Raw genomic sequence first — 26,880 nt, 5'->3', positions numbered from 1 at the left:
GGGTGGTTGATGGGTGGTGGTGGTCGTGGGCGTGGGTGTCGGGGTTGACGTGGTGGTGGTGCTATGGCAAGAGGTGGTCCAGGGTACACGGCCGAGACGAGACGGGGAGGGCGCGCCAGTCCCGTCTAGGAGGGTCGAGGGCAATAGTGCGTGTGGGCGTGTAAGAGAGTGTGAATGAGGGAGAGAGAGAGAGGGAGAGAGATAAGTCGGGTGTGGCTGTTGCGGGGTGTGTCTACGTGGTCAGCGGCAGCGAGGATGATGGGCTGGAGTGCTGCTGCTGTGACCCGAGGCAGAGAGGCCGTAGAGGAGCAAGACGAACGAGGCGCACCCAGGGCAATATTCACACCGGGTCAAAAGGATGGTATGGCAGAGGTCAGCCGTACCCGAAGCGCTGAGGTTGGCGCCGTTGCAACCTCGATGGATTGGGCTTCTCTGCTTGGTCACGCTAGCGACGGATGCAGCCAACCTCTTCATGCCCTGCCACAGCTGCTCGCCCGTGGCGTCATTGCTGGGCTGGCTGTCTCCAGCAATACGACAGTGCTAGTAGCAATACTGCTACGACTAACTCGACGACTTACTACTCCTGGCCTGCTACCAGCAACAGCCACACCGATGGCCTTGGGCAGCCATGCCAATTGCCGCAAAAGGTCGCCTTGTGCGCGTCACTGCGGCTGAGATTGGTACCCACACATTCCTTCATTCCATTGTGCCGCCCACCCTGCTCCAGCAAGGAACCATCGCGACCGCAAACATCTCGCGACCCCACATGCAAACAACGTCTTTCATAAAGTCCAGCATAACCTTCTCTGCCCAGCCCCAGAACCGCTTGTCGGCACGCAACAGCGCAGACAACCAAGGACCTAGTGACATCAGCAAACACGACCGTAACCTGTAATGAGACTTTTGAAAAAATCATCACACATCATCAAGCCAAGACCTCATTCCTCAGCGTAATCATTGGCGGAAAACAAACAATTGCTGTCATCATTATCGTCGTCGTAGCAGCCATTGGGCATCAACCTCGGACATTTTCTGCTCTCTCTCATCTTACTCGCGCACCTCATACCCACCCAACACATGGCCGTTATCCCACTTTGCCGGCTTTTCAAAGAGATTCCTCACCATCTCGCCTCCCCTGGTCGCCAGCACCGAAAGCAACGTGTCACTCAGCTGTGCGCGTCGTGTTAGCCAAACCCAATGCAACAGGGGGAAGGTGGGAAAAGTGAAATGAAAAGGAAGAACAAGGACAGGGCAAAACTTACACCATGCGTACTCTCGCAGCATCCCTGCAGCCAAACCCCAGCATCCTCACCCACGCTCTTCTCCGTAAAGTTGACCCGGTAATCCCTCTGCACCTGCCATTTGGCACCCTCCAGCTCGCCCCCAGGCATAAGGTGTCTGGCGTCCTTGAGCAGCGTCTCGTGTAGGTCCCGCAGGTAGCCCGTCGCAACAAAGACGGCATCAACGTCCAGCGTCTCCTTGCGTTCCTGACCCCCAGCTTGCTCAGAAAAGTACAGCGCACTCGAGTCCTGGACGTGCAGACGCACCCCGCCCTGGCATACCGGCGAGTCCGTCACGTCCACCACCCGTCGGTAGGGTAGGATGCGGTGAGGCCAGTGGGCTTCTTCGGCAGGCGAGTTGCCATAGCGGATGCGCTGCATGTACAGAGTCTCGTAGATGTGCTCGAGGAGTCCCAGTCGCACGACGCCGTAGTTTGTGCCCTTGTCTTCGACTAGCGTTGTTGCGCGCAGCTTTGGCGCGCGGTTGTATGTGCAGTCGGTCCGCGAGGGGTTGAAGATCTCGTTCACGCTGGTGTCGGTTAGTTTCGTCTCTGCTATACACACACGCACATTCACACTGCATGTCAACTTACAATGGTGAATCATCACTGGGTCGCAGTGCGCCTCCCTTGATAAGTAGTCGTGTGCGTGAGTTGGGGTAATTTGCGTGTAAAAAGTCAAAGATCTCAGCAGCGCTCTGGCCGTTACCAATCACGGCAATGTTGTAGGGTGCATCGTGGTCCTTGAGAAGCTGCTTGGACATGTACGAGAATTTAGACGAGTGGATGACTCTGGGGTGGTTGGTAGGGAAAGGCGCGGGGATGTTTGGCCTGCCTCCCGCAGCAATCACCACATGCTTTGCTCTCCGCGACTCAGTGCGCCCTGTGAGGTGGTTTTGCGAGATGACGTTGAAGCTGGTGATTTCTCCACTGGCCGACTTCTCAGGCATCACCTTGACCACTTCCTGGCTGTATGCCACTACCTCTTCGAACCAGCTGGCACACCACTTCATATAGTCCTCGTACTCGACACGCGCAGGTAGAAACGTGTTAAGGTTGGCAAACTCGACCAGGCGATCCTTTTGGTGCAGGTAGTTGAGAAAGGTAAACTCGCTGCGCGGGTTGCGCATAGTTGCCATGTCCTTCATAAAAGTGATTTGCATCTTTGCGCCTGGTAGCAGCATACCGGCGTGCCATGCAAACTGCGGCTGCTTCTCCAGGAAAGCAACTTTTGGCGGTCTGCTCTGGAGGCCCTGAACATCAGATAGCGAGGCATCTGTCCCGTCGAGCGCATCGTGCAAAGCCACGCCAATGGCCAGCGACGCCGGGCCAAAGCCAACGCAAATCATGTCGTGCAGCTCGTCTTGCGGGGTATATCGAAGGTGCGATCGGTTCTCCAAAGCGGGGAACTGGCTCTCATCAATGTTGTCTGTCAGGAAGCCATTGAATGCCTTTTGCACCGCTGGAGCTGCACCGTCTGGCGAGCCTGACGACATATCGACGTGAGGACTCATTGTTGGGTATAGTGGGTGTGTATAGTAGCACTGTTGGCTGTCAGTTTTGGTTGCCCATGTTGCGAAATCGCGGCTCGTGCTGTCAAACCAGCAAAAGTATCGAGTGACGTACCTTGGTTCCTTGTCACGGTGACTTGAACGCTGGTTAAAATGCGTGGATGTGTGAATGAGGGGTCAGTCACTCCGCACGTTAAACAGGAACCTAGAGCGCTATAGGTACAATCGCAAGCTGTCAGCGATTTTTTATCATATCAGATGGATTGAACAATGACGTCTACACTCGACGCGAACAAACGGCACGAGTTTGCGATGGAGACAACTTACAAAGTTGGCTACGTCCCAGATACACACTCTCTCAAGTGCAAGTTGGTCGAGACAAAGAGCTGTCCTTCTACTCGTGATATGGGAAGTGAAAGTAACAGCGGTGGCCATTGTTTCTGTATGTATTGTAGGCCGGGCGAGGGGACCACGGCCAGCCGTGCCCAAGACCCGTCCTTGGGCGTAGTTTGGATCCATGTCTCCATCCCAGGGCCCCATGCAGCCCACTCGTCAGACAATGGTCCGATGTCTTTTCGTAGCAAAATGAAACTAGCTTTGGATGTAGAAGGACCCTTGCGGGCCGGGCGCCAGGCAGAGAGTTGCAGTTGTGCCACCAGAACTGGCGATTCGCTAGCCCAAGCGTGATGGATGGCCGAAGCCGCCCCCCATGTCACTGATCTTCCGACACACACCATCTGATAAGATGAGTCTCCTGCTCTCCCAAGACAAACCCCCGATATGACCACGGAACGCCCCGGACGCGCATCAAGCGTGCAAAAAAATTTTCTTTCAAATGTCGCCCCGCAGCGCTTGACCCCGTCTTTACTAGAAAAGTGCGTATTGGGCGTGGGGTGCAGTGGGTAATCATCCCAGCAAGTGTGTCTTGGCTGATGAGAATTATCAGATGGAAAATCATCAGTTCATCTGATTAGATGAAGAGATTTCGCCCGCCCGCCCCTCGGACCGCCCTCGGCCTTTGCGCCTTGGGCTGCCTCATACTACACACTAACTATTGCTCCTAGAGTCCCCCTTCGATGCGTGTGCGTGCGTGCATATGGTCGGACCTATTGCTCGCCTTGGGCTAGCTACATGTACTGGAAACCGCTGATCGCTCTGAATGCATAAATGCCGTCCTGCCTGTGGGCTGACCCTGATGACGAAGGAGGCGTTCAGGGACTGACCCTTTGCCAACACTCAATTGCCTTGGGTTGCTGCCTTTGTATTAGAAAAGGTAGAATGAATTTGAATGCTTGAGCAGATCCACAACCGCATTGCTGTAGCACGTGCACACATGTGACCATGAATCCTAGTCAGTGGCATGCCGCAGTATGTATTTGGATTTGGTCAGCCCCAATAGTCTACTGTACGCTCCAGACCCACTTCAACTAAGTACGTACACAATTAGCTATATTTCCGGTAATAGCCTAGACATTAGTGCCAAAACATGTCGGTCAAACCCAAGCGCTTGTCTACTGCACAACAAGGCCCATGCATGGTGGCCAAGATGGCCGTCTGTTTGATATGCCTACAAGCCTATCTCAACACTATCTAATACCTGATCAACTAGCAACATGGTCCGCCGGGTGTTTGTGCAAAGAACAAAATAGGAAAACTAACAGAGAGGAAAGAAATACCGGGATACCGAGCTACATGTATATAATACAATCCATACTGATGTACAGAAATCCAAAAAAAATATGGCACAACCTTGCTATGTGGTAAAAATTGGGTTTGATGACAAACGCTTAGTCCAGCTCCTGCGTAGCAACCATGCCTGCATAGATGCCTCCTAGGGCCACAAGCTCCTCGTGTCTGCCCTGCTCAACAATTCGTCCCGCATCAAACACAAATATGCGATCGGCATGTTGTACGCTTGCCAGTCGATGGGCAATCATAATTGTCGTTCGACCCTTTGAAGCAGCAGCAATCGCTCTCCTGATGTCCCTCTCCGTGTTAGCATCAAGCTGCGATGTTGCTTCATCGAGCAGTAAAATTTCCGGATCACGGATGAGTGCTCGGGCGATAGCGAGACGCTGGCGCTGGCCGCCAGAGAGCTTGGAACCATGCGCTCCCACCTCGGTGTTATAGCCTTCTGGTAAACTCATGATGAAGTTGTGCAGTTCGCACTCTTTGGCCACACGCTCTATGTCTGCATCGCTACTGGTGGTACCTGGGCGATCACCAAGGCCAATGTTGAACTTGACTGAACCGGGGAAGAGGTCTGGCTCTTGCTCCTACTCGGGTCAGCCACCCTATCTCAGAAGAGTGAGGGATGATTCTTATATCAACTTACCACTAGTGCTAGACGGGCGCGGTGGTCACGAACAGGTTCTTGGCGAATGTCCTGACCATCGAGATACACTTGCCCAGACGTTGGATCAAAGAATCGTTCTATCAGATGAATCGTACTCGATTTGCCAGCCCCTGCGACAAAATCAGTCATTATCTTACCATCTTTCGAGAATCTCTTACCTGAACGGCCAACGAATGCCACGTTCTCGCCTGGTCGTATCTGAAAAGACACATCATTCAACGCAGGGACAGTCGGCCGACTCTCATAATGAAGGCTGACATTACGGAACTCGAGTTCTCCTCGAACGCCAAAAGTACCGTATGAAGCTGAAGCTGTAGACTCAGATAACAGACCCACAGTATCTGGTGTGGTATTTGTCGGCAAAGACGTGCACTCTGTCATGATCGTGGGCTTCTCATCATGCAGTGAAAATACGCTCTGCGCGGCAGCTTTTGCGCGTGTCACTTCTGGTGCCAGACTGAACAGCTGGCCTGCAGATTGCGCAGAAAACAGCAACGCGGGAAGTACAATAAAAAAGTCTCGTTGCGTGTAGTTGCCACTGCGTACTTGTTTAGAGCCCCTAGATAGCGTTAGCATATGAGTTGCATGATGTGTATGGGCACCACTCTTTCGATTGGCAATAGCAACAGGAAATGATGTTACTTACCACCAGTAGGCCAACGAGTACACAAAGTAAGTAATTGACAAGGAAAATGCAAACAAAATATTGCCAAGCATGCTAAATCGAAGATGCTCTTCGTACGGTTTCCGTATTGCTTCCCTATAGGCTTGGAAGAAGTGCTCTTCAAGGCCAAAGACTGCGACAATCTGCATCGAAGATGTTGCCTCAGATGCCAGGGCTGCCGCTCCATTATATGCAGTTTGGTGGTGGTCCTCTGCAATAGCCAAAATGCGAAGACGGAGGAAGCCAGCGAGAAGCATGACAGGCACGGCTGCCAGTAGCACTATAGCAATCTTCCACGCTACAATATGAGCTAGAATGATGCCACCAACCACTGAAGTCGCGATCGAAAATATCGTCCCAAGTATAACACCGGATAGTCCGCTGATGCTTCCACTATCAGAGTTTAGTCGTGACATGAGCGCATGATGAGAATGTCCAGGCTTGGAGAACCACGCAATGTCCTGTTGCAAGATGGTCCGGAAGGAGAGGTCTCGGACTCGCAGAGTAAGGTTTTCGGACACAATACCGAAAGCCGTCTTTCCAAAAGAGTGAGAGGCCAAAGCAACAATGGCCAGAATAAAGAAGAGTAGACAGTAAAATGAAATTTGGCGCGTGGTATCGTCAGACCCGCTGGTGTCGTTCAGAAGTTGTACCAGATTTCCAAAAATGAGCGCCTCTCCAATGATAACCGCACCACTAAACACTGAAGAAAATAGACCGAGGGCAATCGCCGGTGCTTCAAGGCGGCTCAACGACAACGATCTCCCAATCAGCTCCGCAGCATTCATTTTGCGCTGATTGCCCGTTTCGCTCGAGCCTCTCGAATCTTGTTCCTCAACATCGTTTGGCACTCGCTCGTCTTCCGTGTGAGAGTGTCGTATACTAGAACGTGAAGACGAAACAGCAGATGGGCGGCCTTTCTCAAACTGCTGTGCTCTGATAAGTTCGGCATATATACCGTCTCTTTGTTGAACAAGAGATTCATGATTTCCATCTTGCTCAATAGTGCCGTCCCGCATCACGATGATACGATCCGCATCCTTTACAGTAGCAAGTCGATGCGCAATAATGATGGTGGTTCGGCCGGTCGCAGCTGAGGAACGTCGCAGATTCTCGAGAACTACAGCCTCGCTTGTGGCATCCATTGCGCTTGTGAATTCGTCTAGAAGAAGTAGGGATGGGCTCCTGACCAATGCGCGGGCAAGAGTAATACGCTGTTTTTGGCCTCCAGAGAGCTGCGACTGCGGGCCAGTTCCAATCTTGGTGTGGATTCCCTCGGGCAGACGCTCCAAAAAGTCGCAGTATGCTTCGGTTGCCGCTGTCTGACATCGAGAAAGAATTTCATCTTCTGTAAGATGTTGAAGTTCTCCCTGGGGAATACCGTGCTTGATGTTGTCAAGGATAGATCCTGTGAAAAGTACCGGATTTTGTGTGACAAGTGCAATATGTGAGCGTAAGCTATGAAGGTTGAAGGACTTCAAATTATCCTTCCCAAGGCTAATGTTGCCATATGTGGGATCGTACAGCCGCAAGAGCAAAGAGGCGATGGTAGACTAATAGTTGGATAATGTTAGCATGTTCTTTCATGACTTTACGGAACAACTTGCTTACCTTTCCAGATCCTGATGGACCAACAAGGCCCGTGACTTGCCCAGGCTTGAGACGCAGATCAACACTGTCAAGGATACGAACGGTAGGCCGAGCAGGGTAGACAAACGAAACTGCCGAGAGCACCAACTCTCTCTCAAAATGCACTTTTTGGGCTGGCTTCCCCTTAGCAGAGTAAACGTCGATCTCGGAAGTGGGGTGATCCAGGACATCCAGTACTGCAGCTCCAGCAGCAGCAGCCATTGCAAATGTTTGTATAAAAGGTCCAAAAGAACCAACGACAAAGGAGGCATCTAGAATGAGAAAAACGACAGCGTAGATAGTTCCTGCTTCAGCGCTGCCATGTCGTAGGTGATCGCCATACCAGAATGCAAGTGCATTGGTGGCGTAAGCCACAAAGTAGACCGAACCAAGCATAAGAGCACCCGCAAAGCTCTTCTTCACTCCTATCCTGAGGGCAGAACGAAGGTGATGCACATGTTCTTCGCTGAGTCTTTCAAAGAGGCCAAAGGCCTGCACAATCTGGACTGCTCTGATGGCACTTTCTGCAACAGAAGAAGCCTTCTCGGTGTATATTGAGGCTTGCTTGGTAAGATCTGAAACGGTCTTGGTGCCAAAGCAGACAACGAACGCCATTGAAGGTATTACAGTGAAGAACCTGACGTTGTCAGTCGACGTTTGTTAACTGGGTACAGAGTGTGATTACATTACCCCAGTAAGCTTTGCGTTGAGCAAAAAGCCTACAGTGAATGCAGAGATGAAGTAGCTGATTGAAGCAATGAAGAGGCCTACTTTCTCCGAGGTTCCAAGCTGGATGGTTTGAGTCTTTTCGGTGAGGATGCTGGACAAGTCCGGCGCGACAGTGTCTGATGAGGATATTGAGTTAAGATTTACTCAATCGAATGGATATTCAAGTCGAAACGCACCATAATAGGCCATGTCCATACCAAGAGCACGACGAAGGAGCCTCTCTCTGGTTTTCCTACTAACGCGCTCGCCCGTGACGGCCCAACATACGGACCATCCCCACGTGACAAAAAAGTAGCCAACCGCAACTGACATGAGACGGTAGAGCAAATGTCTTAGCTCATCCGCATTTGGCGGGAAGTTGTTGATAATGCGGCCTAGAATCACGCCTATTAACGGGAGTGGCAGGCCTGCAAGCACAGCAAATATTATGGCCAGCGCTAGGATGGCTTTGGAGCTGGTGTCATCCAGCTGCCTGTACAGAGTGAAGTAGGATGTTCTAAATGGGTTCAGTCCTAGGATCTGGCGAATGAAGCGCTGACGAAACAGCGTGGCGCTCTCGAAAGCCTGAGGTTGGACTGTTGCCAAGGACGGCTCTACGTGTCTCTCCCATTGCGTACTGTGGAGAACAGAACATGTCTCTTCGATTTCGCTGTCGTCGGAATCAAGAAGAGGCAGGCTTTCCGAGCTCGCATCGTCTGTGTAGTCTGGCATTGTGACGCGTGCGCCGGGCGTCATAGACTGCGATGCTCCCGGATTGAGATGTAAGCGCAGTCTAGTAGTACTAACAAGGAAGCGTCATGGGTAGGCGAATAAGAGAAAGAAGAAAGCAATGGTAGCACAAACTGCTGGGCTATGAGGGATAGCAACGAACCATGGGAGTGATGTTGATGATTTGGCTGCACTCAATGTTTGAGAGTAAGGCTAAGGCAGTCAATAGCCCCGTCTTGGCGCCCCATGTTCCTGTTCCTGTGACGTGCGCTTCATGTCAACGACGCCAAGTTTCCAGTAGCCGGTGATAGTCAGGCACGCGCACACCCACCCTGAACGAGAGCTCATGAGATGGAAGGTGAGTGCTCTTTATCGACGACGCGTGGACGTCGACACAGATATGCGATATGACGAACTCGTCTCTTCCTTGTCGCGGACCTGTCACGCAGAAGCCGGACGCGGGACGGACGGGACATGGACAGGCTGCGTAAGGCTGGGCTGGGCTGGGCACAGTGGAAAGTCGATGATGCAAGAGAAGACAGGGGATACAGGGGACATGTTCCATCTGATAACTCGGACCAGCAGCATCTGATAAACTTTTCGGGGATAATGGCCGCCTTCGGATTCTGAAGTTTGAGCACGGGCATCGCCTCTACTGATTTCAGCTGATGGTGGGTGGTCCCGCGCGACACCTGACTTTTCCCCACTGCCTACCCTGCCCAACAAAAGATGGAACACCGATGCCGCTTCAACAAAGTCATGCAATTCTAGTCAGAGACCAGGGCGTGCGTACGCTATTGCTATAGTATTTGTCGACTACTTACGTTGGAGTTTGGGGATGCGGCGCCGAGCTGGCGACGCACGGGTGAATGTCCGACCACATGCGACTGTCACTGCGTGGGACGGTCTCGAAGCTAGTCGCTCTATGTCTCTGGTGGAGCCCTGCTACCGCGTCCTGATTTGTTCCAGTCTGGAATCGAGTTTTCGCCTTGGCCCTCTGGCCGTTGGTTATCCATGCAATAAGGCAGGCAGCTACTTCACATTATCAGATCTTACCCGCCGCTTGTCGAATGACACGCCCACCCGCCGGTCGACTAGGATGTATGACGCTTCGGTCCACCCACTCCGGAAAACGCCATCGCAGTCACGGAGCAGCCTGCAGTCAAAGAGAATGTTAACTTGACTTTCTAACCTTGTTTTTCCTCCTCCAGGCCACAAAGCTCGCTCGTGCACACTCTTGTCTTTTGGCAAGCTTGTTCGTTAGACGTTCTTTACCTACAGCGTACTTACTCTCAACAACGTCTTCACACTCTATACCCACACATCAGACCAACACTCGAGCATAACTCAAGCATAGCTGCCTACACCCGTCATCACGTGCGTCAGTCTTGTGCACACATCCAAGTGCGCATGTACTTGGACCCCTCCGACCAATCAACGTGTCCCAATTTCTCATCATTGCGAGTTGCCATTGAATTATCCTCTCCCCTAATCCTTCGAGACATTAGCTACGGGTATACCCTCTTTGTCTTTCAACTTGATTTGTTATGTGTGTTGGAACAGCAACATTTCAAGTATCTTGAACATCACATACCCTCCTGCTATAATCATGCCATTCGCTACAACTCCTTGCGAAATGGTCCACAAAAATGGTGTAAACCAAAATTTGTCGATATTGAACGGGCAGCCTTTGTTTTTGGAAGGTCCAGACCTCCTTCACCAACTAGTTCCGCGACTGCATCACGATGCGAACGCCATCGATTTCCTGGAACACGGATCGAAAAGGCGAAAGTTCTCTTACACCACACTTCACTCCTTGAGTGATGCCTTCGCCGCTAGAATTACAGAAATACTGGGCAAGCTCGAGAGTGCTTCGTCCATTATTCCGGTATTTCTACCGCAGTGTCCAGAGCTTTACGTAGTTCTACTGGCTATCCTAAAGGCGGGGAAAGCTTTTTGTCCACTCAACCTCGACACACCAACAGAAAGACTAAAGTTCATTCTTGAGGATGTTTCAGCTGATATCATAATCACATTCGGATCCTACAGCGAGCATATCCGCACAGCGGCCAACATCCATATTGTAGCAGCAGATCGCGAACTTGCTGGTTGCCATAACACCTTCCATCATGACTCGCCGCAGCCAAGCCCTGATGATCTTGCGTATGTGCTGTACACATCGGGATCCACTGGGTTACCCAAGGCAGTGAGCGTGTCTCACCGCGCCGTCACTCAAAGCTTGCTCGCTCACGACCGTCACATTCCAGCTTTTTCTCGTTTTCTTCAGTTTGCTGCCCCTGTGAGTGTCAGGTGTTCAAACACTGTTCGTCATGCTAACATATCAAAAGACTTTCGATGTCTCCATATTTGAGATATTCTTTCCATGGTTTCGAGGCAAAACTCTGGTTGGCTGCACACGCACACAAATGCTTGATGACCTTCCAAGGACTATAGCTAACCTTGATGTGGACGCTGCTGAACTCACACCAACAGTCGTGTGTAATCTTCTATCCGGTCGCTCGAGTGTGCCCGGTCTGAAATTGTTACTCACTATTGGCGAGATGCTCACACAACCCGTCATCGATGAGTTCGGTGGCGATACGACCAAAGAGAGTATATTGTGGGCTATGTATGGTCCAACAGAAGCTGCAATCCATTGCACGATATGGCCACAGTTTTCGACGTCCGATTCAACCAGCACAATAGGCCATCCATTAGACACTGTTTCCGCTTTCATCCTTGCACCTTCTGCTGGACTACACACCCCACCCGTTGATATACTTCCGATCGGGCAGGCTGGTGAACTTGCAATAGGAGGCCCTCAAGTTGCTAAAGAATACCTCAACCGGCCAGACCTTACAAGTACATCCTTCGTCGAGCATCCGTATTATGGTCGCCTCTACAGAACTGGCGATCGAGCAAGGATTAACGAACATGGGTTTCTGGAGTGTCTCGGACGTGTTGTGGCTGGTCAAGTAAAACTGAGAGGTCAGCGAATTGAGTTGGGCGAAATTGAGCAAGCCATCATGAAGACAAGAGGATGTCGTGCAGTCACTGCAATGGTCATACAGGACAACCTGGTCGCTTTCTGCAGTGGACGGGAAGGGATGTCACGCGGAACTGTGTTGACGACCTGTAAGCACTGGTTACCTGCATCTATGATACCATCGGATGTGTTTGTCATCGACGTAATGCCACAACTACCATCGGGTAAAGTCGATAGGAGCTCTCTTGAGAAGGCATACCTGCGCTCACACTCCAACGGGTCGTCGTCGTCTCTTACTGGCAGCCTAAAAGACCCAGTGAGTCACTTGATTTGGGGTGTCGTCAGCCATCACACCGCGCAGAATGTCGGGTTGGGGACCAACCTTGCATCCATTGGAATAGACTCTCTCAAATCGATCCGCATTGCGTCTGCGTTGCGAAGAGAAGGGTATTCGCTGGGAGCAATCGAAGTACTATCTGCTGTGACCCTTGCAGATCTCATTGATGTTTGCAGGGGATCCAAACCGGTGGCTTTTCCATCTCCAGGCAAGGAAACTAAGCCTAAAGCTTTCATTGATACGAGAAACCTTCAACTCAATGGCTGGCGCCATGATGTCGCTTGCATACTTCCGTGCACTCCATTACAGGAAGCCATGCTGGCAGAAACGAGATCGAGGCCCACGGCATACTGCAACTGGGTTGAGGTAGAGCTTTCAGTTGCTTACACCTATGAGCAGATCCAGGATGCTCTCATTCTTCTGGCCCAGGAGAACGAGATACTGCGTACCGGTTTCTGCGTTGATTCTCAGCATACGACAGTGTTCTCACAAATCGTCTGGAAGGAGCTCTCGCTTTCTCAAATCCAGAAAGTAGCCAGTTTCTCTAAGAAGTATTCGATGCAATCTGACCATGATATTCTCCGACCGTTCGGCGTCCAGGTCAGGACTCATTGCGAACTCCCCCGCCTGCTCTTCCAAATGCATCATGCTCTATATGATGGCTGGTCCTTGGACTTGCTACTCCGTGATCTTGATCATTGTCTTCGTGGGAAGCAGGACCTGAAGAGGCCATCATTTCGGGAAGTTGTACGTTACTTCGACGATGACCGACGGCTCAACAACATCCAAAGCTCTACAAACTACTGGAAAAGCCTTCTTGGTGACTATATCCCAACGACTCTGCCCAACTACCATGGAAAGCTGGTTCATAACGCAAACATACATCGACTTTCCGGACAATCATGTGTCAGGCGGCACAAGCTTTCCGAGTGCGCTCATCAATCAGCTGTCAGCCCACAAGTCTACTTCCAGGCGGCCACTGCGTTCGTGCTCAGTCTTTACAGTGGCTCTAGTGATGTGGTACTAGGCAACGTAACTTCTGGGCGTACAATCCCTGTAGCTGGCATAGAAGATATTATCGGCCCTTGCATCGCTTCCCTCCCATTTCGTATCGATTTTGCAGACGCTTATTGCATTCGAGATGTCTTGAAAAGAACTCAATCAGTAAACAGGGACAGTCTACGTTATAGTCAGCTTCCACTGCGTGAGATAGCAAGGGCTGTCGATGTCAAGCCTGGAGCACGATTGTTTGAAACCTTGTTTGTATGGCAACAGTCAATGGTCTCGGATAACAATGCATCATTGATCGCCAAGATTGTCGATAGCGCAGACGAACTGGAGTTCCGAATAACGTTAGAGTTCGAACCAGTAGGGGACAATATCTTGTTCCGGAGCACATTCGACGCCGCAACTGTATCAGACCATCAGATTCAGTACCTGTTTCGGCAAATCGATGAAGTAGTGGAGATGTTCATGGCAGATGCCGATCATCACGTAAGTGCGATCAAACAATGCTTTACCACGCCCTCCTTGTCGATTGCCAACCCCACGCCTCTGGAGCAGCGCTTTGATCACGGCCCTTCTCATGCTGTAGAGCAATGGGCGGCGACTGATCCACACCGAACAGCTATAATCTTCGGCCACGAAGTCAATGGGTCAATGAAGGTCAAAGACACAATGACTTACAGCATGTTGAACTCACGTGCTAATCAGTTGGCTCGTCTCCTTGCAGAACATGGCGTAGCAAATGATCAGCTCGTGTGTATTATCATGGAGAAGTCAGTCAACCTCTACACTTCTATCCTCGCTGTACTCAAGCTCGGCTGCGGCTACTTACCCCTCGTTCCTGATACTCCAATCGATAGAGTCAAAACTATCCTGAACGATGCTCGCATTGCGGTTTGCGTTTCAGAATCATCACTGTCAGCCACCTTGCGCTCAGATCTCTCAGTTGGTGTCATAGACTTTGACCTCGCTGCCCTCTCTGATTACTGCGATCACAACTTGGAAATACCATACAATGGTCAGCATCTTGCTTACGCGGTCTTCACATCTGGAAGCACAGGAACACCCAAAGGTGTCCTTGTGACGCAGGATAACCTCATGAGTAACCTGCAGTATCTTTCAACTATTTACCCCTTCTCTGCCGACTCACGTCTGCTACAGGCATGTTCACAAGCTTTTGACGTCAGCGTCTTCGAGATATTCTTCACTTGGTACGTCGGGATATGCCTATGCTCGGCTACAAAAGAACATCTCTTTCGCGACTTCGAGGCTGCCATCGACAGTTTGAAAGTTACACATCTTAGTCTTACACCGACGGTTGCTGCGCTAGTAGACCCGAAAAATGTTCCCAAAGTTGAATTTTTAGTAACAGCTGGAGAGGCTGTGACTGAGCATGTGCGCAGAAAATGGGCAGGTCGAGGGTTGTACCAAGGCTATGGACCGTCGGAGACTACAAACATATGCACTGTTCGAGTTGCAGTCACTCCAGATGATCTGATCAACAACATTGGCAGTCCTTTTGCCAACACTTCGGCGTTTGTGCTCGATCCCGACAGTCAAGACATACTTCCACGAGGCGCTGTTGGAGAACTTTGTTTTGGTGGCCAACAGGTATTCCGCGGCTACCTCAACCGACCAGAACTCAACGCCCAAAAGATCATTGTCCATCCCACATACGGCAGGATATACCGATCTGGTGACATGGGAATACTTCTTCCCGACGATAGTATTCTCTCTACAGGACGCACAGATGATCAAGTGAAGATTCGTGGCCAGCGGGTTGAGCTAGGGGAAATAACATCTGTCATACTTGACCATGGTGCTGTCTGGGATTGTGTCACCCTCACCTTAGAACAAGCCAGCAATGCGAAGACGCTTGTAAGTTTCTGGGTACCAATGGAGGGTTCCTCAAGCTGCGTCGAGAGTTTAGAGTCTTCGAAATTTGCGACTACAATCTCGGAATTATTCGACCTGCTATCCCGACGGGTGCCATCCTATATGGTACCATCTCATCTTATTCCGATATCATGCCTACCGATGACCCCGCAGGCAAAGATTGACAAACGATTCTTACAGCGATTGTTCTCCAGTTGTGAGGAACATATCCTGAACGATGCCACACATTCTAATGGTATCACGGAGACAGGAGAGGGAGAGCTATTGTCACAATGGGAGAGGGACGTCTCTCGACTCTTGATCCAAGCGCTCGCTATTCCTTCAGATAAACTCAAGCGGACCTCGTCGTTCTTCAACCTGGGTCTAGACTCTGTCTCAGCTATACGTTTTTGTAGTGAGCTACGAAAGGCAGGGCTTGGTGACTATTCTATATCCGAAGTTCTCAAGCACCCATCCATCGCTAGTTTGGCATCTTTGGAGAAGTCGCAGTCATCTACAACACCGGTCAAGGCGCTGTCGATAGATGCATCAAATATCTTTACCGTGGACCAACTCCAAAGAATTCGCTCGATTGCCAAGAAAGACGGAGTTTGGGCAACGAAAATACTTCCTTGTACGCCACTCCAAGAAGCCATGATATCGAGTGGTCTCTCTTCGTTGGGACAGGCATACTATAATGTCATGGTTTTCGATATCAAAGGAGATATAAACCAGCTACAAAGGTGCTGGGAGACTGTCATCCAGCGGCACGAAATTCTTCGAACTTCGTTTGTTGCAACGGAGAATCCATCTTACCCATTTGCCCAAGTCATTGTAGAAGGGTATGACATGAGTTGGCATGAGGACAGTATGGACAGCAACCTTCAATCGCGCATCAGCAAGATCTTGTCTGACCTTATGGAAGCCAACAAACCTCCAGTGTACTTTTCTCTGACCCGAGAAAAAGGTTCCACAAAGTTGCTTTTTTGCTGCCATCATGCCCTCTACGATGGTATAGCTATGTCCACGCTCCTTGCAGAAGTCCAAGAACTGTATCATGGCCATCAGCTACTACCGCCCGTTTCATACGATGCTTACCTGAAGCGCATGCTTGAGCAGAACTTGGATGAGGCCGACAAGTATTGGAAGGCTTTATTAGAAGGCTTTAAGCCCACGTCGTTCCCCATTCTCACTGTGAAGAGAGTCCAAGAGTCTGGAGCTTTTACGTCTTCGTCAAGACGTCTCAACATGTCACTCGGCAACGTGCGGAAAACATGCCGAGATAGTTCAGTGTCACTTCTGTCCATTGTACACGCTGCATGGGCAAAACTACTCTACTTTTACACTCATGAAAACGACGTCTGTTTCGGCAACATAGTTAGTGGTCGTAGTTTTCCAGGAGAGGACCTCGAACGCTTGGTCGCACCTTGCTTCAACACTCTACCAATCCGTGTCAATTTTGACTTTGGCAAAAGCAATCGCGCCTTGGTGGATCTGACGCATAACCAAAGCATCGAGTCGCTCGAGTACCAATTAACTCCACTCCGTCGAATACAGAAAACTACACTCAAGGATGGTGGGCGTCTATTTGACTCCCTTGTGATTCTTCAGCAGCCCAATGTGCCACTGGATAGCTCCATCTGGATGCTTGAGCGAGACTCGGGTGACATGGACATACCTATTGTATGCGAAGTCGTCCAGGATCATGTTGAGGATACTCTGAGACTATTGCTGCACTACAACAATTCGCTCATATCCCAATCAGAGGCTTCAATAGTTATGGAGACTTTTGATGCTGCCTTTTTATCTCTCATCCAATCTCCTGATGCACTTTCGGCTGATACGGAGATGTTTCCTACCGACCTCTTGGCGAATTCTAACATGAACTTCAAACACCTCGAGAGTGAATCTAGGTTTTTGCACTCTGGATTTGAGCGCGCGGCATTGCTGTATCCGGATCGCATTGCTCTCGACTTCTGGCATTCTCCAGGGAAGAGGACGACATGGTCTTTTGAGCGACTCAATCAAGAAGCAAATCAAATTGCATACGCGCTCATGGGAGCTGGTGCTGGGCCAGAACAAGTCATACCTATCCACATACCAAAAAGCCCGATATATTATGCCAGCATACTGGGAGTACTCAAATCTGGAGCTGCATTCGCACCTGTTCATCCTGATCTGCCGGAAGCGCGCAAGCAGCTGATGTTCAAAGATCTAAAACCAAAGATTGTTCTTTGCGACGATGGTTTATTGCTTCCTGAAGATCTTCCTAAAGTCACCGTTCTCAACGCCCAATCTCTTTCAAGCGATGATGTTTCCAACCCCGTTATCGAGGAGTTGAAAGATACCAACCTGGCTTACTGTCTTTTCACCTCCGGTTCTACAGGTGTTCCGAAAGCTGTCAGCATGGAACATCATGCTCCAATACAGACCATCGAAAGCTCCAGAGCACTCATACCTTGGAACTCTCAATCTCGTCTCCTTCAATACGCTGCTATAACTTTCGACATGTGCTACTACGACTGCTTTCTTGCATGGACCTTTGGCTTCACGCTCTGTGCTGCGGAGCAGAGTGATTTACTCAATGATCTTTCGGGAGTGATCAAAACTCTTGAAACTGATCTACTTGACCTCACGCCATCTGTTGCAGAGACTTTAAAGAGGGCTGATGTGCCAAATGTGAAATGGCTTTACTGCATCGGTGAAGCCATGTCGTCATCAGTTGTGAAGGAGTGGGAGGGAGCATGTGTCAATTCATATGGCCCGACTGAAGCTGCCTTTTGCACGACCATGACTCCCGTCTCTAAAGATGGAAGTACTTCGGTTATCGGAAAACCCTTCCCAACGACGTCCTTTGCGGTCTTTTCTGAGCACAGCAAAACTCCACTCCCTGTTCTGAGTACCGGAGAGCTCTATATCGGGGGTGCGCAGCTCGCACGAGGTTATTGGGGCAGGGGCGACCTCACACATGATCGTTTCGTCAGGCGCTGCGGCCAAAGATTCTACAAGAGTGGCGATATGGTACGGATGTTGAGCGACGGCAACTTCGAATTCATAGGACGTCTTGATGATCAGGTAAAGATCCGTGGACTTCGAGTTGAGCTGAGCGAAATCAACAGTGTTCTTGCAGAGGTTAACCCGGATTTGCTCTTTGTCACCACGCAAATCTTGCGGAAAGAAGAATCCTCAAAAGAGCAATTGGTTTCGTTTCTGGTTCTACGTCAATCGATCCGAGAAGAGGATATTCCCATGCTCCAACAGAAGCTGAAAAAACTAGCGAGTACTCGTCTACCTTCATACATGGTGCCCCAATTCTTCTTGGTCGTGGACGAGATACCAAAGTCTATGGCTGGCAAAATTGACAAGAAGGCTTTGAGTACCATCTTTCAGCAATACTCAGACCCCAGTTCACTTTCCAATGGAATCTCACAGACTACGGAGTACCAGTGGTCCAAGACCGAAAGTGAGGTTCGTACCGTTCTTGCACGTATATCCGAAACTCCAACGGAAAACATCTCGCCAACAACATCAATATACCAGCTGGGTCTTGACAGCATTAGCGCAGTTCAGATTGCATCTGCTCTTCGTGCTCAAGGATACACAATTAAGGCGACTGATGTCCTCAAACACACCACATGTAGTGAACTTGCTGAGCACTTGGACCAGATCTCCGCTTCAGAGGTGCCTGAAATCTCACCATTCGATTTCCATGACTTTGAGAGCAAGTACAGAGTACAGATCTTAAGAGATCATTCTATTCAGGATGGGAATGTTGCCGCTGTCCGTCCATGCACCCCCCTACAAAACGGAATGGTATCGCAATTCCTTGCAAAGGAGGGCGCTGTTTATATGAACTACCTCAGGTTACAACTAGAGCCGAATGTTGACTTGGAGAAGCTAGAAGCAGCATGGTCTTCTACCATGGGACGCCATAACATGCTGCGCACTGGATTTGCTCATGTTAAGGATCCACTCTTTCCCTTCGCCATGATCGAGTATACCCAGGTGTCGGTCACACTACCATGGAGTGCAACACGAGAGCAAAAGCGATCTCCATCATCCGATGCGTGGCTTCAGCAGATACGGGAGCAGGCACTCAAAGAGCTGTATATGCCTCCTTGGGCGCTACGATTCGTTCAAAGTAGTGAACAGTCCTTCCTCGACTTGGCCATTTTTCACGCACTGTTCGATGCGCAAAGTCTCCAAACTATCTTCAACGATGTTACAGCTTTTTACAAGGGTCTAAGTCTACCAAAAGTGCCGTCTCTGGACGAAGTTGTGAGTCATGTCATTCAATCTAATAAGCAAGACAACAACAGCAGAAAAGAATTCTGGATTGAGCTTGGCAAGACTACAAATCCATCTCGTTTCCCCAACCTAGCGCCTTTGAAATACGACCCGGAGCCTCCAATCGTATATACTAGACAATCTGCAAGATCACTTGTTGATTTGGAAAACGGATGTCGGCAGGCAAACACCACGATGCCAGCCGTGGGTATGGCGAGCTGGCTATCACTGCTGTCCTCCTATACAGGAGAAAGCTCTGTGACCTGCGGCGTTGTCCTTTCTGGCCGAGATTCCGATGCTACAGCCCATTCCAACTTCCCGTGCATCAATACTGTACCGTTAGCGTTCACTGTGGGTAATGACACGACAAAGATGCTGGAATCAATAACGGCATTAAATGTGGGCATCCAGGAACATCAGTTCAAGCCACTGAGAGAAATTCAATCCGTAATGGGATTTCCAAATGATGCGCTCTTCGATAGCATCTTCGCCTATCAGAAACTGGCAAACGACAATAATACCTCCGATCTCTGGACTATTGTAGACGAAAAGGCCACCATCGAGTATCCAATCTCTATCGAGCTGGAACCAAAGGGGGGGAAGTTGGAGTACAGACTCACATACTTTCCACACATAATTCCGAGAGAACAAGCGTCTTTGATTCTTGCACAACTCGATCACTTGATGGAGAGTTTCATCTTTAACTCTGAATCTCTTGTAGCCGAGCCGGTCTACTCCCAGCACCTGTACTCTATCACACCAGCAAAGGAAGATGAGTTACTGTCGGACGTGAAGCTACTCCATGAGCTGGTAGAGAAGACTGCTAAGGAGTACCCCCAGCGCATTGCTTTCGAATTCATGTCAAACGAGAGCAGTGGAAAGCGTTCAGTGGAGCAGTGGACGTATCACGAACTGGATCAAGAAGGCAACAAGATTGCACATTTGCTTGCCGCTCACAATGTAAAGCAAAACAGCCTTGTGGGCGTATGCTTCGACAAATGCCCAGAAGCCTCTTTTGCTATGCTGGGGATACTGAAAGCGGGATGCGCTTTTGTTGCCATCGATCCAGGAGCACCTGCTGCGCGTCAGGCGTTCGTCATTGAGGACTCTGATGCTCAGGCTGTTTTGTCAATGTCATCGCAGTCGGCTCAGTTTATGGCAAGTGCCAAGGTACCGGTCCTCAACCTCGATGAATTCGAATGGCGCTCGCTTTCTGGGCAAAAACTGTTACAAAATAGCGCCATCGACGCCCAGGACCGCAGCTACTGTTTATACACATCTGGAACCACAGGTACGCCCAAAGGTTGTGAATTGACTCATGAGAACGCTGTCCAAGCCTTGCTGGCCTTCCAGCGACTTTTCGCCGGGCACTGGGATGTGGACTCGAGGTGGCTCCAATTCGCGTCTTTTCACTTTGATGTCTCCGTACTCGAACAATACTGGAGCTGGTCTGTTGGTATTTGTGTGGTATCCGCACCTCGTGATCTTATCTTTGAAGACCTTGCAGGCTCCATCCGTGATCTCAACATCACCCACATTGACCTCACGCCTAGTCTCGCTCAAATTCTACATCCTGACGACGTACCAAGTCTCTGCAAGGGTGTTTTCATCACCGGCGGTGAGAGTCTAAAGCAAGAGATTCTGGATGTTTGGGGCCCTAAAGGTGTCATCTACAACGGATATGGGCCGACCGAGGCCACGATAGGATGCACCATGTACCCACGCGTTCCAGCAAACGGGAAACCCTCGAACATTGGCCCACAATTCGACAATGTTGGGTCGCTGGTCCTCCGTCCTGACTCTGACATTCCAGTCTTAAGAGGTGGTATTGGTGAACTTTGCGTCTCGGGAAAACTCGTTGGAAAAGGCTATCTCAATCGTCCAGATTTGACTGCAGAGCGCTTCCCATATCTCGACCGCTTCTCTCACCGTGTATACCGTACGGGAGATGTTGTTAGGATCCTTCATGACGGTACATTCCATTTTTTGGGTCGTGCCGATGATCAGGTCAAGTTGCGTGGCCAGCGTTTGGAAGTCGCCGAGATCAATTCCGTCATCAAACAGTCTGACAGCGACATTTCGGATGTCGCAACGTTTGTATTGAAGCATCCGAAGCAGCAGAAAGAGCAGCTTGTTTCCTTTATTGTGTGCGGCAAAGCACTGAAGGCTCAACCAGAAGTCTTGCTCGACGAGGTTAAAGGAACAGTAAGCGCGAAGCAGGCCTGTAACGACAAACTTCCACCTTATATGGTACCCACCCACTTTGTCCCGCTTGCTTCCATGCCACTCAATGTCAACAATAAGGCAGATGGCAAGGCACTTAAGAAGATGTACGAGGAACTCTCTTCTAGCGACCTTCAAAAGCTGTCGGCCAATTCTTTCTCTGGAGATGAACAGTGGTTGAAACAAGAAGAAAAACTCCGCGATGTTGTGCTTGAAGCCCTTGGCGCGAATCATGAGAGCATGTCCAAAAACACAAGCTTTTATGAATTAGGTATGGATTCTATCTCCGTGATAGGCGTCACACAATCTTTGAAAAAGGCTGGCTTCACCAAAGTTACTACCTCGATGATACTGCGATGCCCTACAATTCGGCAGCTTGCAAAATCTCTGGCATCCCATAGTGCAACGAGCAACAGTCATGGATCGATTCTCGCAGCACAGCAATCTATCAATGCTGTAAATCATCGCCATCAACGCAAAGTGGCTAACCGCTTGTCTGTCGAACCCAGCATGATCGAAGCTCTTGCACCATGTACGCCTTTACAGCAGGGCATGATTGCAAGATCGATGGAAAATGACAAGGGGCTTTACTTCAATACTTTCCGGTTCAGGTTGAACATGGACGTTGACGAAGAGAAACTGCAAAGTGCATGGGCAAACATGTATAACTCGACCCAAATACTACGTACGGTGTTCGTAAACACAGAAGAAGGCTATTTGCAAGCTGTTCTCGGCGGCATTCCCTTCAACGGGTTTATTCAAACGTCGATTCAAGATGATGACCTTGTCAATCATATGGCTCAATTACGCAAGGATTGGCTCAGCCTCAATGACGTTGAGTTCCGACAGCCGTTCCAGGTACATCTTGTTTCGACAGAGAAACAGAAGTTGCTCATTGTGCACATATTTCATGGTCTCCACGACGGCAATAGTATTGGTCTCCTATTGCAAGGCGTCTGGGATTCGTACAACGGACGGGACTCGATGTCGGGTGCGCCATTGTTCCACACTGCTCTTGCCCACGGTCCACTGAGAATGCCCGACGACGCGAAAAGTTTCTGGAAAGACCGAGTACTAGCCAGGACTTCGTCCCTCCCTACGCTGCTCGACAATTCAGGTCAAGACGCTGTTGTTATCTCGCGCCAAACACATACATCGGCCAACTTTGACCTCATCCGACGACAACTTAATGTCACCGCGCAAGCTGTTGTGCAAGCTTGTTGGTTCAGCGTGCTTCACAGACACGTAAACGGAAATGTGGCAACCGGCATAATCGTATCCGGTCGCAGCATTGAACTCGAAGGCGCAGATCGTGTCATAGGGCCTATGTTCAACACTATTCCTCATCACCAGAGGGCCCAACGCAGCGAGTCTTGGTCATCAATCATCAAGAGGGTACACGAGCTCAATGTCGAGGCTCACCCATTTCAACACACACCGCTGAGAGATATTATGAAGTGGTCCAAGAGGTCTTCAAGTAACCCGCTATTTGACAATCTCTTTGTGTATCAAGTTGCACAAGACGATGAGGAGTGGGCGAGAAACGAAGTTTGGGAACTCTTGGACGATGAGGCCGTCGCTGATTATCCATTGGCTTTTGAGGTCGAGCACCGGGGTGGCAACGAGTTGAAGTTGACATTGGTTGTACAAGGGCATGTTGCAAATTCCCAGATTGCAGCTGAGTTATTGGACATGTTTGAAGAAGCGCTGAACCAAGCCATCAATGACCCATCGGCTGTTCTCGAGCTGCCAGTCGACGTGGATGATGCGATTGAGAACCCCACCACCATTCAATCTGACCCGGACCACAACAGTGGCGTCTCAGATTTCGAGTGGGATGATAACGCCATCGCAATCCGAGAAGAGATTGCCAATTTGACCTCAAACGAGATGGAAAACATAAATGAAATGACATCGATCTTCGAACTTGGCCTTGATAGTATCGATGCGATCAAGCTATCGTCAAAGCTTAAGAAACGAGGAATGGAGCTCTCAGTCAGTGGCATTATGCGCGGGTTGACTATTGAGAAGATGGCGCAAAATATTACGAAGAATGCTCAAGCTACAGAAGCGGCATCACAGTTTGATCTGGATGTTTACATATCGAAACTAGCAAATTGTCTCGACCATCAAGGGCTCCGCACCAACGACATTGAGGAAGTGCTCCCTCTGACACCGCTCCAAGAAGCCATGGTTGCCGAGATGATTGCATCTGAGTACACAAGGTACTACAACCATGACGTGCTAAAGCTCAGTCCAGATACAGACACAAGCAAGCTCCAAAAAGCCTGGACAACAGTCGTCATGGATTCACCAATTTTACGTACTGGTTTCGTTGAGGTGGACAATCCGGACGTCGATCTCTCCTTCGCGCAGGTCATCCACCGTCAACCACATGACTTTTGCTCACACATGAGTTCTGACAGCACACCGGACTTTACATCTATTTTCAAGGATCTCCGAAACGACGCGATTCAGAGACCACTGTCAACGCCACCCTTTCATCTTACATTCATCGACACGCCTGGCCAATCGTATCTTGTATTATCAATTGCGCATGCGCTGTATGATGGATGGTCTCTGAGTCTGTTGCATTCTGATGTGCAAAGAGCTTATCGAGATGAATTTAAAGTTCGGCCTTCCTACGTACCGTCATTGGCAGAGATTATGAAGACCTCAGGATCGGATGCTGCAGGCTTCTGGCAGGACTATCTCTCCGGCGCTAACAGCAACACTTTCCCGCGTCGAACGCTGGGACCAGATGAAAAGAGCGACATCGTTCATCGACACCAAGAAAACAGTAGAATCGCCCTGGAAAGCATCCAATCATTTGCAAGGAAGAACAATGTTTCGCTTCAGACTGTGGGACAAGCAGTCTTTGCTCTCGTGACTGCATCTTTTACCCGCTCTCTCGATGTTACGTTTGGCTCAGTGCTTTCCGGTCGCGACGACGAGGAAACATCCCAGCTTTTGTTTCCGACTATGAACACAGTGGCTATACGAACCATTCTTCACGGAACAAGTGTTGAATTGTTACGTTACGTTCAAGACAACTTTGTGAATATCAAACATTGGCAACACTACCCACTTCGAAAAGCTATATCGCAGGCTAGGGTGGAGGGGAGATTGTTTGAAAGCCTTTTCATCTATCAAAAGAGTTTGGAACAAGAGCAGGATGAGGGCGAGAGGCTGTACACCAGTGTTGAGGGCCATAGCGATGTTGAGTATCCGGTGTGTGTCGAGATGGAGGTGGTGAACGACACTTTGGTGTGGCGTTGCGCGGTCAAAGATGGTGTTTTTGATTCGGAAAGAACAAAGCAGTTGCTGAAGAGGATGGACGATGTGCTGAGACACTTGATGAAACGAGCAGAGGCACCGGTGATTGAGATGACCACAGAAGGAACGTCAGTCTGCGGTCTGCCAGCTTTCGAAGAAGCTGGGATTCATACTGAAAGCGTTCATGTGGCATCTGGGAAAGACGGCGGACAAGATGCACAAAGCACAGAAACAGCTAATAGGATCCAGAAGATACTGGCTGCAGTTTCCAAGACGCCTGAGGGAGAGATGACTAACGACATGACTATATTCCATATGGGACTGGACTCGATCAGCGCAATCAAAGTCTCGTCACTTCTTCGCAAACAGGGGATTGTCCTCAGCGTTGGAGAAATGCTGCAAGCTGGTTCAATGGAGAACATGGCCAAGCTTGTCGATGCCCGTGCTACGGAACTATCAACACCCAAAGACGACACGAACAATTTAACGAGTCTTGATGGAATACTGAAAGACTTGGACAAGACGGAAATTTTCAAGCGAGCCGGCGTTGACGCAGACAATGTCGTCCAGGTTTTGCCAGTCGCTGCTGGTCAGCTTTACATGCTGTCCATGTGGCTCAATACTAACGGCAGCAATTTCTACCCAGAATTCAGCTACGCGCTCGAGGGGGATGTGGTGTTTGAAGATCTGCAAAAAGCATGGCAGGCTTTGGTGACGACGAATCCAATACTCAGGACATGCTTCGTCTCAGTTGGCGATCACCGGGTATCCTACATTCAGCTTGTGTTGAGGGATGTTGATAGCGCTATCACAGATGTCACTGGATGCGGAGATGATGAGATACGCAACCACGTTCAACACGCTACAACCCACCAGCCATGGGCAAGAATGCTGGTTTCCCGGAACTCCTGCGGCTGGACTCTGCAACTCAAAATACACCACGCACTCTACGACGGCATCAGTCTACCATTACTCATACAACAACTCAAAGATCTCTGCGACGGCAGTGTCTCTGCTGTTTCTCAAGACAGTATCCTAGCCGACTTCATATCCAGCACCTCCTCGCTCTCATCTTCCCTGCAGCGCCGCCAATTTTGGGAAACCCATCTATCCAATACAAACCCAAAACAACTGAAGCAGCCCTCCCACACACCCACCACCCGCCTAGAAATCTTCCACCCATCCCTGACCCCCATGCAAACCCTCGACACCACGGCCCGCCACCACGGCATCTCCACACATGCCCTCTTCCTCGCCGTATACGCAAAACTCCACTCCTGCCTCTCCCACGGCACCACCACCGACGACATAGTCCTAGGCATCTACCTCGCCAACCGCTCTCTATCATGCACACCCGACCTCCCAACTGCCGCAATCCCAACACTCAATCTCGTCCCCTTGCACATTTCAAGCCCGCAATCCCGCAGCGTAGTGCAGTCAGCGAAGGAAATCCAAGCGCACCTGCGTGATCTTAACGATACTGGCATTGCGACTACGAGTCTTGTGGAGATAGAGGAATGGACTGGTGTGAAGATTGATGTTTTTGTCAATTTTCTCGTGGAGCTGGATACGCCTCCTCCTCCTCCTTCTTCTTCTTCTTCCTCAACACAGGGGGATCATCGAGGTGTCAAGATTCAACCTGCGGAGCGAGAAGAATATCGTACACAATTCTCGCGTATATCCCCCATCGTTCAGCCTGATTTGGACATTGAAGGATTAAGAAATGAACGTGTGAATAGAGTTTATTTGGTATGTCTATTTCCCCCCAATCTCATATTCTTCATAAAAGGACTTTTTTTTTGTGCTAATATGGGCCATATAGCACGCCATTGATATCGAAGCCACGGTGCGAGAGGGATACTTGGATGTGGGTGTTTTTGCGCCGGGGGATATGATTAGTTTGGAGCAAGGAGAGGAGTTTGTGGAAGGGTTCAAGAGGGAAGTTGAGAAGTTATTGTCATAGATTTCTTATTTCTGAGTTTCTCTTGTTTCGTTTCGTTTGTTAGTTTTATTTG

The 26,880-nt window shown here is 49.9% G+C and overlaps 4 protein-coding genes across 4 annotated transcripts; 2 read left to right on the top strand and 2 right to left on the bottom strand.

Moving 5' to 3' along the window:
* Nucleotides 1-255: 255 nt before the first annotated feature.
* COCVIDRAFT_28436 (hypothetical protein) lies at nucleotides 256-895 on the top strand (the record flags this gene model as incomplete). Its single annotated transcript, XM_014699023.1, has 2 exons — nucleotides 256-537; nucleotides 599-895. 2 exons carry the CDS (start codon nucleotides 256-258, stop codon nucleotides 893-895), a joined length of 579 nt encoding a protein of 192 aa, XP_014554509.1.
* A 152-nt stretch (nucleotides 896-1,047) lies between these two features.
* On the bottom strand, nucleotides 1,048-2,793 carry COCVIDRAFT_28435 (hypothetical protein; the record flags this gene model as incomplete). Its single annotated transcript, XM_014699022.1, has 3 exons — nucleotides 1,048-1,170; nucleotides 1,263-1,809; nucleotides 1,874-2,793. 3 exons carry the CDS (start codon nucleotides 2,791-2,793, stop codon nucleotides 1,048-1,050), a joined length of 1,590 nt encoding a protein of 529 aa, XP_014554508.1.
* Nucleotides 2,794-4,577: 1,784 nt separating this feature from the next.
* Nucleotides 4,578-8,903, bottom strand: COCVIDRAFT_104848 (hypothetical protein; the record flags this gene model as incomplete). Its single annotated transcript, XM_014699021.1, has 7 exons — nucleotides 4,578-5,066; nucleotides 5,126-5,256; nucleotides 5,305-5,705; nucleotides 5,793-7,363; nucleotides 7,422-8,076; nucleotides 8,125-8,284; nucleotides 8,345-8,903. The coding sequence occupies 7 exons, from the start codon at nucleotides 8,901-8,903 to the stop codon at nucleotides 4,578-4,580; spliced, it is 3,966 nt and encodes a 1,321-aa protein (XP_014554507.1).
* Nucleotides 8,904-10,485: 1,582 nt separating this feature from the next.
* On the top strand, nucleotides 10,486-26,828 carry COCVIDRAFT_104780 (hypothetical protein; the record flags this gene model as incomplete). The annotated part of the gene is made up of 3 exons (XM_014699020.1): nucleotides 10,486-11,175; nucleotides 11,225-26,614; nucleotides 26,688-26,828. The coding sequence occupies 3 exons, from the start codon at nucleotides 10,486-10,488 to the stop codon at nucleotides 26,826-26,828; spliced, it is 16,221 nt and encodes a 5,406-aa protein (XP_014554506.1).
* Nucleotides 26,829-26,880: the final 52 nt, after the last annotated feature.

This window comes from Bipolaris victoriae (genome assembly GCF_000527765.1).
Source record: "Bipolaris victoriae FI3 unplaced genomic scaffold scaffold_68, whole genome shotgun sequence".
In the NCBI taxonomy this organism is placed as follows: domain Eukaryota; kingdom Fungi; phylum Ascomycota; class Dothideomycetes; order Pleosporales; family Pleosporaceae; genus Bipolaris; species Bipolaris victoriae.
The sequence above is the reverse complement of the archived record's forward strand: the minus strand, read 5'-3'. Positions and strand labels throughout refer to the sequence as shown.